The sequence below is a fragment of the Mobula hypostoma genome, chromosome 9, assembly GCF_963921235.1.
Source record: "Mobula hypostoma chromosome 9, sMobHyp1.1, whole genome shotgun sequence".
Taxonomy (NCBI): Eukaryota; Metazoa; Chordata; class Chondrichthyes; order Myliobatiformes; family Myliobatidae; genus Mobula; species Mobula hypostoma.
This window is the reverse complement of record NC_086105.1, coordinates 85,022,109-85,039,790: the sequence shown is the minus strand read 5'-3', so window position 1 is coordinate 85,039,790 and position 17,682 is coordinate 85,022,109. Positions and strand designations below refer to the sequence as shown.

The 17,682-nt window shown below is 38.4% G+C and overlaps 1 protein-coding gene across 5 annotated transcripts in view; it reads left to right on the top strand.

Moving 5' to 3' along the window:
- Positions 1–17,682, top strand: part of lcmt1 (leucine carboxyl methyltransferase 1) — a 133,234-nt gene that overhangs the window by 105,442 nt on the left and 10,110 nt on the right. For all 5 annotated transcript variants that reach the window (XM_063058571.1, XM_063058570.1, XM_063058569.1 and 2 more), the window contains exons 8-9: positions 8,492–8,612; positions 10,197–10,298. In XM_063058571.1, coding sequence (XP_062914641.1) covers positions 8,492–8,612; positions 10,197–10,298 — 223 coding nt within the window. The remainder of the gene's footprint in view (positions 1–8,491; positions 8,613–10,196; positions 10,299–17,682) is intronic.

The following is a 17,682-nucleotide window of genomic DNA, read 5'->3' as shown; positions in this document are numbered from 1 at the left end:
TTTATTGGCTAGTCTGCCCTCATATTTCACCTTTTTCCTTCTTGTAGCTTTTTGTACCCTGACAGCAAACAACTTTTTTTCCTTCCCTCAAACCATTTATTTTAAAGTTCATTTATTATCAACAAGTGTATAAATTAAACAACCTTGAGACTTGTTTGCTTAACAGGCAGTCACAAAGCAAGGAACCAGAAAGAGCCCAATTTAAAAAAAATAAGACCAAACCTGATTTGCTTTAAGTCCGAGGCCTCAATACCTCCTCATGCAACTGGGTCCTTGAAAGGATCCAGAGAAAGAGGAAAAAGAAAGAAACTAATTGTGCAAACAATAGAAGCAGTCAACAAATGCATTCCAAACCAAATTGAGTCCGTAGATCCAAATCCCCGGAGCAGCTTGGAGTGGGCCCATAGCCTATGTACTCATAGCCTATGGGTTCATCCGATTAGCAGTTCAAGTCACAGCAAAGTTCGCAGACACGAAGCACAGCAGCTGGGAGTAGTCTCACTGTGGAGAGAGGAGCCCCCAGACTATCTGGGCCAGCAGTTAAATTGTGTGAACCTGCACTATGAACTGGGCCCCGCTGTTTGCAAATTGCTTGGTGTCTAGATTTCACTGCTGGAGAAGTCGTTCTCAACCTCTCCAAATCGGTTCAGCATTTAGAGCAATCCAACCTGGCTGAACTTGCGACATCCTGCCTTTCTGATCTCTCTGGGATGGCATTTAGATTTCCGAAATTAATTATCTTAGTTGTGTACTGTTAAATGTTTAAGGTATGTTAGCAGCCCTCTTGATGCAGTCCATATATTTTTGTTTCATGAATATAAAATATTCTCTTAAATGGGGAGTACAAATAATGTTGCTCTCTTCCCCTATAATGTCAAATTGGCAAAGTCACAAGGAAAAACAAAGCATTTCAGTGATGAGATTAAGTTATTGGATCAGATTACAACTTCCTTCATTCTCTTCCTCCTCCAATTGGCACTGCTTCTGGAACATACACAGCTGATTTACATTTATGTTTCATTCCCTCCTCACTCAATAAACAATAATTTTCACTTTATTCCTGCTGTTAAAAAACTTATTTGAAGTTACAATAATCTCCTATTGTACTCTTCCATTATCTAACAGACATTCATCCATGAACCCCTCGGCCTTTATCCTGGTGAAGGGAAGACCATGTGATTCATTATAGTCTTACAATTGGTGTCAGTCATTGTTTGCATTTTTTTCAATGCCTTCATTTTTTTCCCCAAGTAATCCAGAATGTTTGGGATTTTACTAGAGCTAGATTAATTTATCTCTGAACTATTGGGTGTTCTATTTGTAGCTCAATTCTCATTGAATTTGTTATTTTTAAAGACCATAAGATGTAGGAGCAGAATTAGGCCATTTGGCCCATTGAGTCTACTCTGCCATTTCGTCCTGGCTGATCCAATTTTCTTCTCAGCCGTGATCTCCTGCCTCCCCCCGTATCTCTTCATGCCCTGACTGATCAAAAATCTGTCAACCTCTGTCTTAAGTATACATAACGATTTGGCCTCCACAGCTGCATGTGGCAACGAATTCCACAGAGTCACCACTGTCTGGCTAACGAAATTCCTCCTCATCTTTATTCTCAAAGGACGCCTTTCTATTCTGAGGCTGTGTCCTCTGGTCTTAGACTCTCCCACCATAGGAAGCATGCTCTCCACATCCACTCTATCAAGCCCGTTCACCATTTGATAATTCAATTAGGACACCCCTCATTCTTCTGAATTCTAGCGAATAGAGGCCCAGAGCCAACAAATGCTCTTCATATGACAAGCCTTTCAATTCTGGAATCATTTTCGTGAACCTCCTTTGAACCCTCTCTGTTTTAGCATATCCTTTCTAAGATAAGTGACCAAAAACTGCTCATAAGATACCTGTACTTTATAAAGCTTCAACATTACGTCCTTGCTTTTATATTCTCGTCCTCTTGAAATGAATGCCAACCTTGCATTTGCCTTCCTCACCACAGACTCAGCCTGTAATTAACCTTCAGGGAATCCTGCACAAGGACTCCCAAGTCCCTTTTTCCCTCAGTTTTTTGTAGTTTCTCTCCATTTAGAAAATAGTCAACCCTTTCATTTTCTCTACCAAAGTGCAAGACCATATACTTCCCAACACTGTTTCCATCAGCCACTTCTTTGTCCATTCTCCTAATGTATCTAAGTCCTTCTGTAGCCTCTCTACTTCCTCAACTACTGCCCGTCCACCTATCTTCATATTGTCTGCAAACTTTGCAACAAAACCATCAATTCCATCATCCAAATCATCAACATATAATGTAAAAAGAATTGGTCCCATAACAGACCCCTGTGGAACACCACTAGTCAGCCGGAAAAAGCCCCCTTTATTCCCACTCTTTACCTTCTGCCAATCAGCTGCTGCTTTATCCATGCTAGAATCTTTCCTGTAATACCTGGGCTCATAGCTTGTTGAGCCTCGTGTGGCACTTGTCAAAAGCCTTTCCAAAATCCAAGCACACACAGCATCAACCAATTCTCCTTTGCCTATCCTGTTTGTTATTTCTTCAAGGAATTCCAACAGATATGCCAAGCAATTTTTTCATGTGAGGATGATAATAAATAGTCTGGTGGTACAAGTGGGTTGAAAGGGAGTGGAGGAACTGGGCCACTGTGTGTTAGTGTGCGGGAATCAGGGCCCTGGTGTGTTAAGAGGGAATGTGGGAACCAGAGCCTTGATGAGTGGAAAGGGAGTGCAGGAACTCGAACCCCCAGTATGTTAGAGGGAGTGTGGCAAACATTACCTGGTGAGCCTGATGGTGAATAATAATCGGATAGGGAATTATATTCCAGTTGTGGTTCAAAACAACCTTGTAGGCCATCAATCAAGGGTTTTACTCCCAATGAAGCATTCTCTCCAGTTCAGTTTTTCTGCTTGTTTCTTTACCTTTTAATTTGTATTTTCTTTACATAACTGTCTATTTACCTTTAAAAGAAATTAAACATAGGCACTGCTCTTCCAGACATGAAAACATTTTTCCATTACACCCTGGCTCTGGATCCCTACTCCACCTGCTTCAAGCAAGCTTCAGCTGTATCAATGCCTAAAAAGGACATGGTAACCTGTCTCAAAGATTACCATCCAGTAGCACTTAGATCCACAGTGATGAAGTGTTTTGAGAGGTTGGTGATCAAACATTTTAACTCCTGCCCAAGAAGTGACTTAGATGCACTCCAATTTACCTACCGGAGCAACAGGTCCACAGCAGTTGCCATTTCATTGGCTCTTCACTCAACTGTGGAACATCTGGACAGCAAAAATGCATATATCAGGACGCTCTTTATCAGCTGCAGTTCAGCATTTAATACAAGTTTCCCCTGCTATCCGAAGGTAGAGCGTTCCTATGAAACAGTTCGTAAGCCGGAATGTCATAAAGTGAATAAGCAATTACCATTTATTAATATGGGAAAAACTTTTGAGCGTTCCCAGACCCAAAAAATAACCTACAAAATCATACCAAATAACACACAAAACCTAAAATAACAGTAACATATAGTAAAAGCAGGAATGATATAAATACACAGCCTATATAAAGTAGAAATACTTTTCTGCAGCACTGTCCAGCGCAGCGAAAATCTCATGGCAGCACTCTCGGCGGAAGTGCTCTCGGCAGAAACACTCTCTTCAGTAACCTTTAAGCTATGAAGCTGCCAAATCATACCAAATAACACATAAAAATACACATCCTATATAAAGTAGAAATAATGTATGTATAGTGTAGTTTCACTTACCGGAATCGGGAAGACTCCAATAAATTGCAGTTTCATTACAGTTAAACACTTGCTTATAGGAATAACCACTTTCTGTAATTATTTTCTTCAGTTCTGCTGGGAACTTTTCGGCAGCTTCAGTATCCGCTGAAGCACTCTGTCCGGTAAACGTTAAACTATGAAGCTGCCCTCGCCTCAGAAACTGATCAAACCACCCATGACTACCTTTAAATTCCACTATCACAACACTTTCATCACCATCGTCCAGTGCTTTCTGTTTCAGCTTATTAAAAAGACTGACTGATTTCTCCTTAAGTATAAGAAAACTTAACGGAACACCACGCTTCGTACACCCATCAATCCACTCAAGCAATAGACCTTCCATTTTATCCATTATTGGATGCCGACTAAGACCACTTTGCTACGAGCAGAACCAACAGTAACATTGGCAGCTTTCAAAATTCTTTCTCTCTGCGTATAAATAGTGTGAATGGTGGATGCAGGCAAGTTCAATGCGCGGACAATGTCCTTATTTCATTCACCACGATCGAAACACTTAATTATGTCTACTCTTACGCTAAGTGTAACACCTTTACGAGCTCTTTTAGGCTTTTAGAACTCGTCTTGCTAATGGATGCACAAAATAAATCGAGATAAAGCACGTGTTTAAGCAATGGCAGCTAGAATGCAGTTCTGGAGGAGGAGCTTAGCTGCTCGGGGCGCACACTGCCTTTTTTCGTAACAGTGAAAACACCTTCTGTTAGCGAAAACAGGTAACTAATGTAGGTCTTTTGTAACAGCGAGGTGTCGTAAAGCGAATGTTTAGAAAACGGGGGGCACCTGTACCATCATTCCCACAAAATTAATTAATATGCTTCAAGACTTTGACCTCAATACTTCCTTGTGCAATTGGATCTTGGATTTCCTCAGTCATTTTGGATTGCCAACGACGTGTCCTCCACAATCTCCATCAGCATAGCTGCACCACAGGGATGTGTGCTTGGGGCCCTCCTCTACCCGCTTTACACTTATGACTGTGTGGCTAAGCACAGGCCAATGCCATATTGAAGTTTGCTGATGACATCGCTGTCATAGGCCAAATCAAAGATGGTGATGAATTTGCATATAGGAAGGAGATTGAAAATCTGCTTGAGTGGTTCCCAACGACATCTTCTCACTCAATGTCAGCATGACCAAGGAGCTGATTACTGATTTCAGGAGGAGGAAACATAAAGTCCATGAGCCAGTTCTCATCAGTGGATCAGAGGTGGAGAGATCAAGTTTAAATCCCTCAGTGTTATCATTTGTCCTGGGCCTAGCATGTAAGTGTAATTATGAAGAAAGCACGGCAGCATTTTGCAGAGGTTCAGCATGACATCTAAAACTTTGACAAACTCCTGTAGATGTGTAGTGGAGAGTATATTGACTAACTAAGCAAGTAGAGCAGGGTACTAAGCACACAGCCTTGTGGTGCAGCTGTCCTGATGGAGGAGATGATGTTGACAATCTGAATTGACTGGGTCTCCTTCACAGCTTGGTATGGAAGCACCAATGTCCTTTAATGAAAAATCCTGCAACCAGTGAAATTATGATATTGCAGCCATTGTAGAGAATTGGTTGCAGGAGGTGCAGCTCATTATTCCGGGGATCAGTGGTCTTAAAGGCGAGGGATTAAAAGGGAAGGGGTGGTGTTACTAGACAGGGAAAATGTCACAGTAGTACTCAGTCAGGACAGACTAGAGGACTTGTCTTGAGGCTTTATGAGTGGAACTGAGGAATAAGAGGTATGACAACGTTAATGGAGCTGTATTATAGACCAGCCAACCATCCGCAGGATTTGGAGGAACACATTTGTAGAGAGATCACAGGCTGTTGCAAGAAACATAAGATTGTTACAGTAAGTGATATTAACTTTCCACATATTGACTGGGATTCCCATTCTGTAAAAGGACTGGATGGGATAGAGTCTGTCAAATGTGTTCAGGGAAGTTTCTTTAATCAGTGTCTAGAAGTCCCAATGAGAGAATGTGCGATACTTGATTTGCCATTGGGGATGAGACAGGATTTTGAAAGTATCAGACAGGCTGTTTTCTGGCAAAGGTGTACTTGGTAAGTGGGAGGCCTTCAAAAGTGACATTTTGAGAGTACAAAGTTTGTATGTGCCTGTCCAAATAAAAGGGAAAGGTAACAGATTTAGGGAACCATAGTTTTCAAGAGATATTGAGGTCTTTGTTAAGAGTAAAAGTTGGTGCATAGCAGATAAGCAGGTAGGAGCAAATGAGGTACCTATGGAATATAAGAATTGCAAGAGAACACTTAAGAAAGAAATCAGGATCGCGAAAAGAAGGGATGAGGTTTCCCTAGTAGACAAGGTGAAGGAGAATCCTAAAGGATTCTATAGATATGCTAAGAGCAAAAGGATTGCAAGGGACAAAATTGGCCCTCTGGAAGATCAGAATGGTAATCTATGCATGGAGCTAAAAGAGATCGCGATCTTGGAATGTCTTTACTTGGGAGACGGACCCTGAATCTGTAGAAGTAAGGCAAAGGAGCAGTGAGGTCATTAAGCCTATCCAAATTACAGAGGAGGAGGGGTTTGCTGTCTTGAGGCAAATCAGGGTGGATAAATTCCCAGGGCTTGACAAGGTGTTCCCTCAGACCTTGTGGGAGGCAAGTGTAGATAATGCAAGGGCCTTAGCAGAGATATTTATGATATCCTTAGCAACAGGTGAGATACCGGAGGCTTGGAGGATAGCTAATGTTGTTCCGCTGTTTAAGAAAGGCTCTAAAAATATACCAGGGAATTATTGGCCGGTGAGCCTGATATCAGTTGTGGGAAAGATATTGAAAGGTATTCTAAGGGACTGGATATTTGAGTATTTGAGTAGACAGAGTCTGACTAGGAATAGTAAGCATGGCTTTGTGCATGGTAGTTCACGTCTAACTAATCGTATGGAGTTTTTTGAGGAAGTTACCAGGAAGGCAGTGGATGTTGTCTCCATGGACGTTAGCAAGGCATTTGACAAGGTCCCACATGGGAGGTTGGTCAAGAAGGTCGAAATTCAGGATGAGGTAGTAAATTGGATTAGATTTTGGCTTTGTAGGAGAAGCCAGAGAGTGCTAGTAGTTGGTTGCCACTCTGGTGGCTTGTGACAAGTGGAATGCCACAGAGATCAGTTCTGGGTCAGTTGTTGTTGTGCCGTCTATGTCAATGATCTGGAGATAATGTGGGTAACAGTATCAGCAAATTTGTAGATGACACCCAAAATTGGGAGTGTAGTGGACAATGAGGAAGACTGTCAGAGGGATCTAGACCAGCTGGAAAAATGGGCTGAAAAATGGCAGAAGTTGTTGCACTTAGGTAGCACCAACCAGGGTAGATTTTACACAGTGAATAGTAAGGCACGAAGGAATGCAGTAGAACAAAGGGATCTGGATATACAGGTCCATAATTCATTCAAAGTGGTATTACGGGTCATAAAGAAAGCTTTGGGCACATTGTCCTTCATACATCAAAGTTTTGAGTACAGGAGATGGGATGTTATGTTGAAGTTGTATGAGATATTGATGAGGCCTAATTTGGAGTATTGTGCAGTTTTGGTCATCTACCTACAGGAAAGATGTAAATAAGGTTGAAAGAATGCAGAGAAAATTTAGAAAGATATTGCCAGGACTGGAGGACCTGAGTTAATAGACAATAGGTGCAGGAGTAGGCCATTCGGCCCTTCCGAGCCAGCACCACCATTCACTGTGATCATGGCTGATCATCCACAATCAGTACCTTGTTCCTGCCTTCTCCCCATATCCTTTAACTCCACTATCTTTAAGAGCTCTATCTAATTTAAGAGTTATAAAGAAAGATTGAATAGGTTAGGACTATATTTCATAAGACCATAAGACATAGAAGCAGAATTAGGCCATTAGGCCTGTTGAGTGTTCTACCATTCAGTCGTGGCTGATCCTTTTTTACCCTCCTTGGCCTCAATCCCTGGCTGCCTTCTTGTAACCTTTGATGCCATGTCCAATCAAGAACCTGTCAACCTCTGCCTTAAATATACCCAGCGACCTGGCCTCCAGCTACATGTGGTAACAAATTCACCACTCTCTAGCTAAAGAAATTTCTCCGCATCTCTGTTTTAAATGGACACCCCTCTAACCTGATACTATGCCCTCTTATCTCAGGTTCTTGATATTTGTTGCTTATTTATTTATTATTGTTATTTCTTTCTTTTTGTATTTGAACAGTTTGATTTCTTTTGCCCTTTGGTTGAACACCCAAGTATGTGCAGTCTTTCATGGATGCTATTATGGTTATTATATGGTTATTATGGATGTGTTTAGTATGCCCCAAGAATGAATCTCAGGGTTGTATCTGTTGACATATATGTACTTTGATAATTTACTTTGAACAAGGTATTTGCTAAATATATTTGCACACAGGGCATTATCAGCGTAGGAAAGTGTTTGTATATTTCTTATCTTTGTTATGTATTTGCATATTTTCTGTTGTGTAAGAGCATTCTGCATTAATTATATGTCAAATGTCTCATGCTTTCAATACACTAATTAGATGACTGTTAACAAAGTTTGACCCTTGTTCTCAATTGATAATTACAGTTTAGGAAGCTTGTGGTTTTTGGTACTTCATAAAGTTGCAGACACCTGATCTTTCACTGTTTTCTATTTGATGTCTTATTCTTGGCACAAGCATGTTAACTCTCCTTTATTTCACCCAGGTTGCCAACATTGCTAATGGCAGAATGTGTTCTCATCTATATGACACCCGAACAATCTGCAGAATTGATAAATTGGGCTTCAAGTACTTTCAGTACCACCATGTTTATTAATTATGAGCAGGTAATAACATTGATAGTTTTCCCAGGCATTTGTTAACTAAAGTTAGACTTTTTAGGAAGCCTGTTTCTTTTACATGCTATTGAAAGGGGAAAGTTTAACTTTAATCCAGCAATGTTATATTGTGTGTGTATATGAATATGCTGTATGCTGTGTACTATGTAGATAGTTGGAAAGATAATTGTGATTTACAATAAAGCTTTTGAAATCCTCTATATTTTAAAATTAGAACATAGAACAGTACAGCACAGTACAGGCCCTTCGGCCCACAATGTTGTGCTGACCCTTAAACCCTGCCTCCCATATAACCTCCCTCCATATACCTGTCTAGTAGTCTCTTAAATTTCACTAGTATACCTGCCTCCACCACCAACTCAGGCAGTGCATTCCACGCACCAACCACTCTCTGAGTAAAAAACTTTCCTCTAATATCACCCTTGAACTTCCCACCCCTTACCTTAAAGCCATGTCCTCTTGTATTGTATTGCCCTGGGGAAGAGGCGTTGGCTGTCCACTCTATCTATTCTTCTTAATATCTTGTATACCTCTATCATGTCTCCTCTCATCCTCCTCTCCAGAGAGTAAAGCCCTAGCTCCCTTAATCTCTGATCATAATGCACACTCTCTAAACCAGGCAGCATCCTGAATAATTTCAGCTATGATTTTAATGGTTCTTTATTTCAAAGCATATAAAGTATTAGAATTACAGGGGAACCCCAGGTTTTGGATGTACTGACTGACAAAAATCAAACTCCCATTCATTTTTAAAGAATCTTTTTTAAGGTAATAGTACTATTCATAATAAAGTGTTTCATTAATGAGTGGAAACATTATCTATATCATTAGTTTAATTATTGTAGTGCTAGGGTGTTTATTCAATGAAATAGAAGAATTATAGCAAGTGTTGTAGGAATTATATATTCATGGCTATAGAAAACAGATGTTCTTGACTTGCAGAGAAGTTAGTTTGCAGGATCACTGCAACTCTGAGGATCAGAACTCAAAATGCAAATCAGGGACTAACTATAGTAGTCTAATCTAATCTAACCTAATCTAATAGTGTATGGATGGCAAATGCTACTGTTAGCAGTTCTGCTGCCTCCCTGCTTCAGAGACCCAATGTCAATCCTGATTTCCAATGCTCTCTGTGTTGAATTTGGTATTCTCCCTGTGTCCGTGTGAAATTTCCCTGGGTGCTCCGGTTTTCTCTCACATCCCAAAGACCTAGAGGCTGGTAGGTTAATTGCTGCTACCCCTCGTGTAGGTGAGTGGTAGAATCTGGGAGGAGCTGATGGTTTGTGGGGAGAATAAATTGGGTTAGTGGAGGACTAGTTGTGTGTGTGTGTGTGTCTCTGTGTGTGTGTGTGTGTGTGTGTGTGTGTGTGTGTGCGCGCACACATTTTGTAGGCACAGCCTTGGTGGCTGAAGGGTTTATTGCTATGCAGCATGAATCAACAATATTTTTCCATTGTTCATGTTACTGATAGTCAAACGAACTTAATCTTTTCTGCCAGAGCAGGTTGTAATGTTTCTAGCTTTGAAGTCACTGGTTCATTATAAATAATGTTCTCATTTCAAATATTTCAGGTGAATATGACTGATCGCTTTGGCCAGGTGATGATAGAAAATCTACAGCGACGGCAGTGCAACCTTGCAGGAGTTGATGTCTGTCACACTCTGGAGACGCAGGTTTGTACAGCTTTGTTGTTTAATATTTGCATCAACCAAGGGCAGTTTTGATATACTTTCATTATTAAGTGCTGATAGGCAGAATCCGTAACAATAACATGCATCTTGCATTTTTAAAATCATGTAAAATCATTTGATGACAAGATCATCAGTGGGACAGATCTATTCAGATATGTTTGTAAAGATCTCATGGTACAACTTGAACAAGAATAGGAAGTTCCCTTTATCTGTGGGCCAACATTGCTCCAACACCATGGTCCAAAACAATCATCATTTATCTTACTAGTATGTATTGTATATTTTTCTCACAGAATGCCTAGAATTTGTTAATACACTCCAAAATAAAGGCATTTTGAGTAACAGGATAGGATGTTCAAATACAAATGTTCTTTAATTACATTTTAGATAATTTTGCAGCCATATTATAGTACAGCACTGGACATTATTTATTTTGGGAATCTCTGTCAATTTTGTTGCCAGTTTATATTAAATGTCCTCCTCCTATGTGTCATGCATATCTTTCCATTCCTTTCGTATTTATGTGTCTATCTGAAAGTCTCTAAGATTCTACCAAACTTCCTGATACCACGATTACCGCTGGTAGCCTGTTCTATGCACCTACTGCCCTTTTTTTTAAGAAAAAGCAGAACTTGGTCCTCATATCACCTTTTAGCTTCTATTCCCCCGCCAACCTTAAAAGCATATCCTCTGAAGTTTGATATTTCTACCCTGAGGAAAAGATTCTGATTGTGTACCCAATATATTTAGCTGTCTAGTGGTGTAGTGGCATCAACACCGGTCTTTGAGGTGAATGGTCCGAGTTCAAATCCAGCTAGCTCCTTGCATGCTTTTCATCTCTGCTGGGTTGAGCGTCAAGCTAGCAACTCGGTCTCTTAAAAAACAGTCAAGTGCTACGGAAACAGCAAAAGTGCTGCCCAGTGCACCACAAGGTGTGAAAAGCAACAACAACAAACCCTGTATATTGTTTCTCAATTTAAAAAACCTCTGTGTGGTCTCCCATCAGCATCCGACTATCTGGAGAGAACAAACCAGGTTTATACAACCTCCCCTTGTAGCGCATACCTTCAAATCCAGGCAGCATCCTGGTAATCTCTTCTGCACCCTCTCTACATCCTTGCTATAGTGAGGCTACCAGAACTGTACACAGCACTCTGAGTGTGATCTGACTGAAGTTTTACATAACTGCAGCATGACTTCCTTACTCTTATACTAAACACTCCCACAAATAAAGGCAAACATAACCATGTGTCTTCTTTACCACCTTATCCACTTGGTTAGTCACTTTCACTGAACTACGAGCCTGGACCCCAATAGCCCTTCATACCTCAGTGCTATTAAGGGTCCTACCATCAATACTTCTTCCATTTGTACCACCAAGGTGCAACACCTCACATTTGCCCAGATTCTTTCTTTTTAAATCTTTTTATTGAGTAAGTATACAAAAAAGGTAAGCCATATAAACATTAATACAATGTTAAAGTATAATAAAATTCCAAAAGATAACAATACCAAAAAGAAAATACTACAAACAATGTAATTTAAGCATAAGAAACCAAGATAACATAATAGTATACTAAATTTTATATATATCAATGGAAAAAAAAGAAAAAAAAACCCCCAAAAAAAAACCCACCGTGCAGCTAACTAAAAGCAAGGCAAAGCAATGGGCTAACTTGAAACCAAACAGAGTTAAACTTAAAATCACGTCCTCAATCCCGACCTCCATTAAAAACAGTGAAAAAAAAACAAGAAGGGTAAATATTACATTAAATGAAAATATCGAATAAAAGGTCCCCAAATCTGTTCAAATTTAAATGAAGAATCATAAAGGTTACTTCTAATTTTCTCCAAATTCAAACATAAAATCGTCTGAGAAAACCAAAAAAAGGTAGTTGGAGCATTAAGCTCTTTCCAATGTTGTAAAATACATCTTTTCGCCATTAAAGTAAGAAATGCAATCATTCTACGGGCTGAAGGGGAAAGATTACTAGAAATTTTAGGTAGTCCAAAGATAGCAGTAATAGGGTGAGGAGAGATATCTATATTTAATACCTTAGAAATAATATTGAAAATATCTCTCCAAAAAGTTTCCAAAGTAGGGCAAGACCAAAACATATGAGTTAAAGAGGCTATCTGCCCCGAACATCTATCACAGAAAGGATTAATATGCGAGTAAAAACGCGCTAACTTATCTTTGGACATATGTGCTCTATGAACCACTTTAAATTGAATTAGGGAATGTTTAGCACAAATAGAGGAAGTATTGACTAATTGTAAAATCTGCCCCCAATCATCCACAGAAATGGTAAGCCCCAATTCCTGTTCCCAATCTACCCTAATCTTATCAAATGGAGCTTTCCTAAGTTTCATAATAATATTATAAATCATAGCCGATGCACCTTTCTGACATGGATTAAGGTTAATTATCGAATCTAAAATATATATAGGAGGAAGCATTGGAAAGGAAGAAAGTATAGTACTTAGGAAATTTCTAACTTGTAAATATCTAAAAAAATGTATTCTTGATAAGTTATATTTATTAGATAATTGTTCAAAAGACATAAGGGAACCATCTAAAAATAAATCCAAAAACCGTAAAATACCCTTAGTCTTCCAAGTTTGAAAAGCGCGATCCGTAAAAGAGGGAGGAAAAAATATGTTACCTAAAATAGGAATCGCTAACCCGAATTGATTAAGATCAAAAAATTTTCTGAATTGAAACCAAATGCGCAAAGCATATTTAACTATCGGGTTAGAGACCTGCTTAAGGCGTTTCGAATCAAAAGGAAGAGAGGAACCTAAAATAGAACCAAGTGTATAACCCTGAACAGATTGTAATTCCAATGCTACCCATTTAGGAATAGATAGTATGTCCCGGTCAAGTAACCAAAATTTCATATGTTGAATATTAATAGCCCAATAATAAAATCTAAAGTTAGGTAATGCTAAACCTCCATCTCTCTTAGCTTTCTGTAAATGTATTTTACCCAGTCTCGGATTCTTATTCTGCCAAATAAATGAAGAAATTTTAGAGTCAACTTTATCAAAAAAAGATTTAGGAACGAAAATTGGTAATGCCTGAAACACATATAAAAATTTTGGCAAAAAAAACATCTTAACTGCATTAATACGACCAATCAAAGTTAAATATAAGGGAAACCATTTAGATGAAAGTTGAGTAATATGGTCTATTAATGGTAAAAAGTTAGTCTTAAATAAATCTTTATGTTTACAAGTAATTTTAATCCCAAGATATGAAAAGTAATTATTAATCAATTTAAATGGAAATTTATAATATAAGGGAAGATGTTTATTAATCGGAAAAAGTTCACTCTTACTAAGATTTAATTTATAACCTGAGAAAAGACCAAATTGTGCTAATAACTCTAAAACAGCAGGAATGGATCTCTCAGGATTAGAAATATATAAAAGTAAATCATCAGCATAGAGTGATAATTTATGGGACTTTAATCCCCGAGTTATCCCAGTAATATTTGAAGATTCTCGAATAGCAATTGCAAGAGGTTCTAATGCAATATCAAATAATAGGGGACTAAGAGGACAGCCTTGTCGAGTACCACGAAAGAGAGGAAAAAAAGGTGAGTTTAAAGAGTTAGTACGAACCGAGGCTACAGGGGAATGATATAACAGTTTAATCCAGGATATAAATTTCAAGCTAAAATTAAACATTTCAAGCACCTTAAATAAATAAGGCCATTCTACTCTATCAAAAGCTTTCTCGGCATCTAAAGAAATAACACACTCAGGAACATTTTGTGAGGGAGTATAAACGATATTTAACAATGTACGAATATTATAAAAAGAGTAACGACCTTTAATAAAACCCGTTTGGTCTTCCGAAATAATAGAAGGAAGTACTTTTTCTAGTCTATTTGCTAATAACTTAGAAAAAACTTTAGAATCAACATTTAATAAAGATATTAGTCTATAAGATGCACATTGAGCAGGGTCTTTATCCTTCTTTAGTATTAAAGAAATTGATGCTCTATTAAAAGATTCAGGAAGTTTACCAAGTTTCAAAGAAGCCTCAAAAACCTTATAGAGCCAAGGAATCAATAAAGAAGCAAAACATTTATAAAATTCAACGGTAAACCCATCAGGGCCAGGAGCTTTCCCCAGATTCATAGAAAAAATAACATTCTTAATCTCATCCATTGTAATGGAAGTATCTAATAAAGAAGACATATCCTGTGAAATCTGAGGGAAGTCTAACTTATCTAAAAAATCATTCATATATTTAGAATCTCGAGGAGACTCTGATTGATATAAAGAAGAATAAAAATCACAAAAGGTTTGATTAATCCCCACATGATCCAATATCAATCGATCATTTTGGTTATAAATCTGATTGATTTGAGATTTAACATAATTAGATTTCAATTGATTAGCCAGCAGCTTGCCAATTTTATCACTGTGAACATAAAAATCACTTCTTGTTTTCTTTAATTGGTTTACAATCGAGGACGAGAGTAGTAAACTGTGTTCCATTTGAAGTTCAGTTCTTTGTTTGTATAGCTCCTCAGAAGGAGCCATAACATATTTCTTATCAATTTCTTTAATCTTGTCCACAATTGCCATCTCCTCCTGCTTCTGTTTCTTCCTCAAAGCAACGGAATACGAAATAATCTGACCCCGAATATAGGCTTTAAAAGTGTCCCAAAGAGTGTTAACCGAAATATCTTCTGTATGGTTAATTGTAAAAAAAAGCTCAATCTGTTCATTCATAAAATTAACAAAGTCCGAGTCCTGAAGCAACAGCGAATTAAAACGCCATTGTCTATTGTTTGGTATATTGGCCATAATTTTAATAGAAAGCTTAAGTGGAGCATGATCCGAAATGGTTATAGAATCATAATCACATTTAATCACTGAAGGAATGAGACGAGAATCAATGAAAAAATAATCAATTCTTGAATAGGAATGATGAACATGTGAAAAGAAGGAAAAATCTTTTTCCTGAGGATGCAGAAAACGCCAAATGTCCGTCGACCCAGAATCAGAAAGGAAAAAATTAATCAAATTTGCAGATTTATTAGGTAAAGTCCGTAAAGGAGCCGAACGGTCCAAAGCTGGAGATAAACAGGTATTAAGATCTCCGCCCCAAATCAATGAAAACTCGTTCAAATTCGGAAACTGATCAAACAATGATTTATAAAATTCCGGACAATCCATATTAGGAGCATAAACATTAACCAAAACTACTTTTTTATTAAATAGTAAACCACTAACCAATAAAAATCTACCATTCGGATCAGAGATAATATCCTGTTGTATAAAAGTAACTGAGGAATCTATAAAAATAGAGACGCCTCGAATCTTAGCATTGGAGTTCGAATGAAATTGTTGTCCCTTCCAGAATTTGAAAAAACGTAGTCTGTCCCCCCTCCGTACATGGGTCTCTTGTAAAAATAAAATTTGTGCTTTAAGTCTCCGGAACACTTTAAAAACTTTTTTCCTTTTAATAGGATGATTAAGACCATTAGTATTCCAGGAGACAAAATTAATAATAGACTCCATAAATCCTAAAGTCAACCCACAACAAGGAGGATTGACAATAGGCGCGACCCACAAACCCGGAGAGGAAACAGAACATACAAAAGATACCGGGGAAAAGGACGCAACCAGTACTTCAATAATGTATATAGCCCAAAGAGAAACAAACTAAAACGTGAAGCCCCTCCCCCCACCCCCCACCCCAAGACCCCAAGGCAAAATCTAAAGCAGACCCGCCAGAAAGAAGCAAGCGCTAAAACTACCCCCATGACTTCCGGTATACGCTCCCTAAAAAAAAGGTATAAATATAAAAAGGATCAGCTAATTGTAAAACAGTAAAAAAATAAGTAAAAAAAAGTTAGCTCAATTAAAATACACACAGAACAGAACAAAAGCCGGAAAATATATATTAAAAAAAACCACAATAAACCTCAAACTCATGAATAGACACAGCAACAAAAAAAATAGGATTATTAACATAAAGTGGTTATAAAAAGCAAAACAGAATAAAATTTTTAAAAAAACTACAAAATTTAAGGCCACACAGGAAATACGTAAGATGACAAAAGGGAAGTAACCACCCAGAATCCCCTGGGAAAAGAAAGAAATGACGCAGTTAAAAAGAAAGTTTAGCAGCCATATTAAGAAATCAAAAATAAACTTTTCTGCCCAGATAGGGCACGAAAAAGTTAAAACCAACCAATTCACAGCCTCCGATCAACGGAGATAATTAAAAAAAGGCAATTAAGATGTTGAAGATGAAAGTTGATCCAGATAACTCTGGGCATCTGATGGAGAATCAAAAAAACGAAGGGCTCCATCTAACATGCGAATCCTTAGACGTGCAGGGTACAGCAGCGCTGGTCTTAAATCCATCTTATAGAATTCCGACATCACGGATCTGTAACGGACCCGTTGGTCCCAGATTGGTTTACTGAAATCTTCCACGAATCGGAACTTAAGATCCGAAAAATCAATGAAACCTTTAGATCGAGCGAATCGAAACAGTCTCTCCTTGTCTTGAAAATAATGAAAACGTAAAATAACATGCCTAGGTCTATCTGACCTAGACGAGTATGATGGGATTCTGTGAACACGATCCAGTAGCGGTGGTTGGTCAGGAAATACAGTAGGGAATGCATCTTTTAAAAGTTGAGAGAAATATTTCATGGGGTTATTGGCTTCAACAGCTTCCCTCACGCCAATCATTCGTAAATTCTGCCGTCGCATTCTAGATTCCAAGTCAGAGTTTTTAAAAGTCAAAAAGTCAAGTTTCTTCTTCATTACATTAATTGTTTCTTCGATTTTCCCCATCTTAAGCTCACTTTGTTGCGCGAATTTTTGAAGATCAGATATAGCCGACTGATGTTCCGCAATACATGTTTGCATCTTATCCATTAAATCGGCAATTTTCTGGAAATTAGTTGAGATTTCCGTATGAATCAGGTCTTTAACAGAGCCTGCAATTTCCGTACGAATCATCTCCCTAACAGAGGTTGAAATTTCCCTCTGAATTAACTCCGATATCGCTTTCAAAGTCACCGGTGATTCAGTCGGGGGGAGATCCGTAGCTTTCGGTTTAACCGGAGGTTTACCATCCTTGCCGTTTTTCCCGTTCTTAGACATAGCAGATCTAAGTATCATCCAATTGTCAGAGAATTCAGTTTAATTCAAAGTATTGTAAAAATTGATGCCTTAATAGTTAATTAAAGTATAGCTGACCATAGAGAAAAAAAACTCAGAGGTAATGGAGCGAGTCAAGAACGCGACTTCACTCCATGAGCGCTACCGGAAGTCCCCCCAGATTAAAATCTATCTGCTACTTCTCTACCCATATCTAATTGATCTA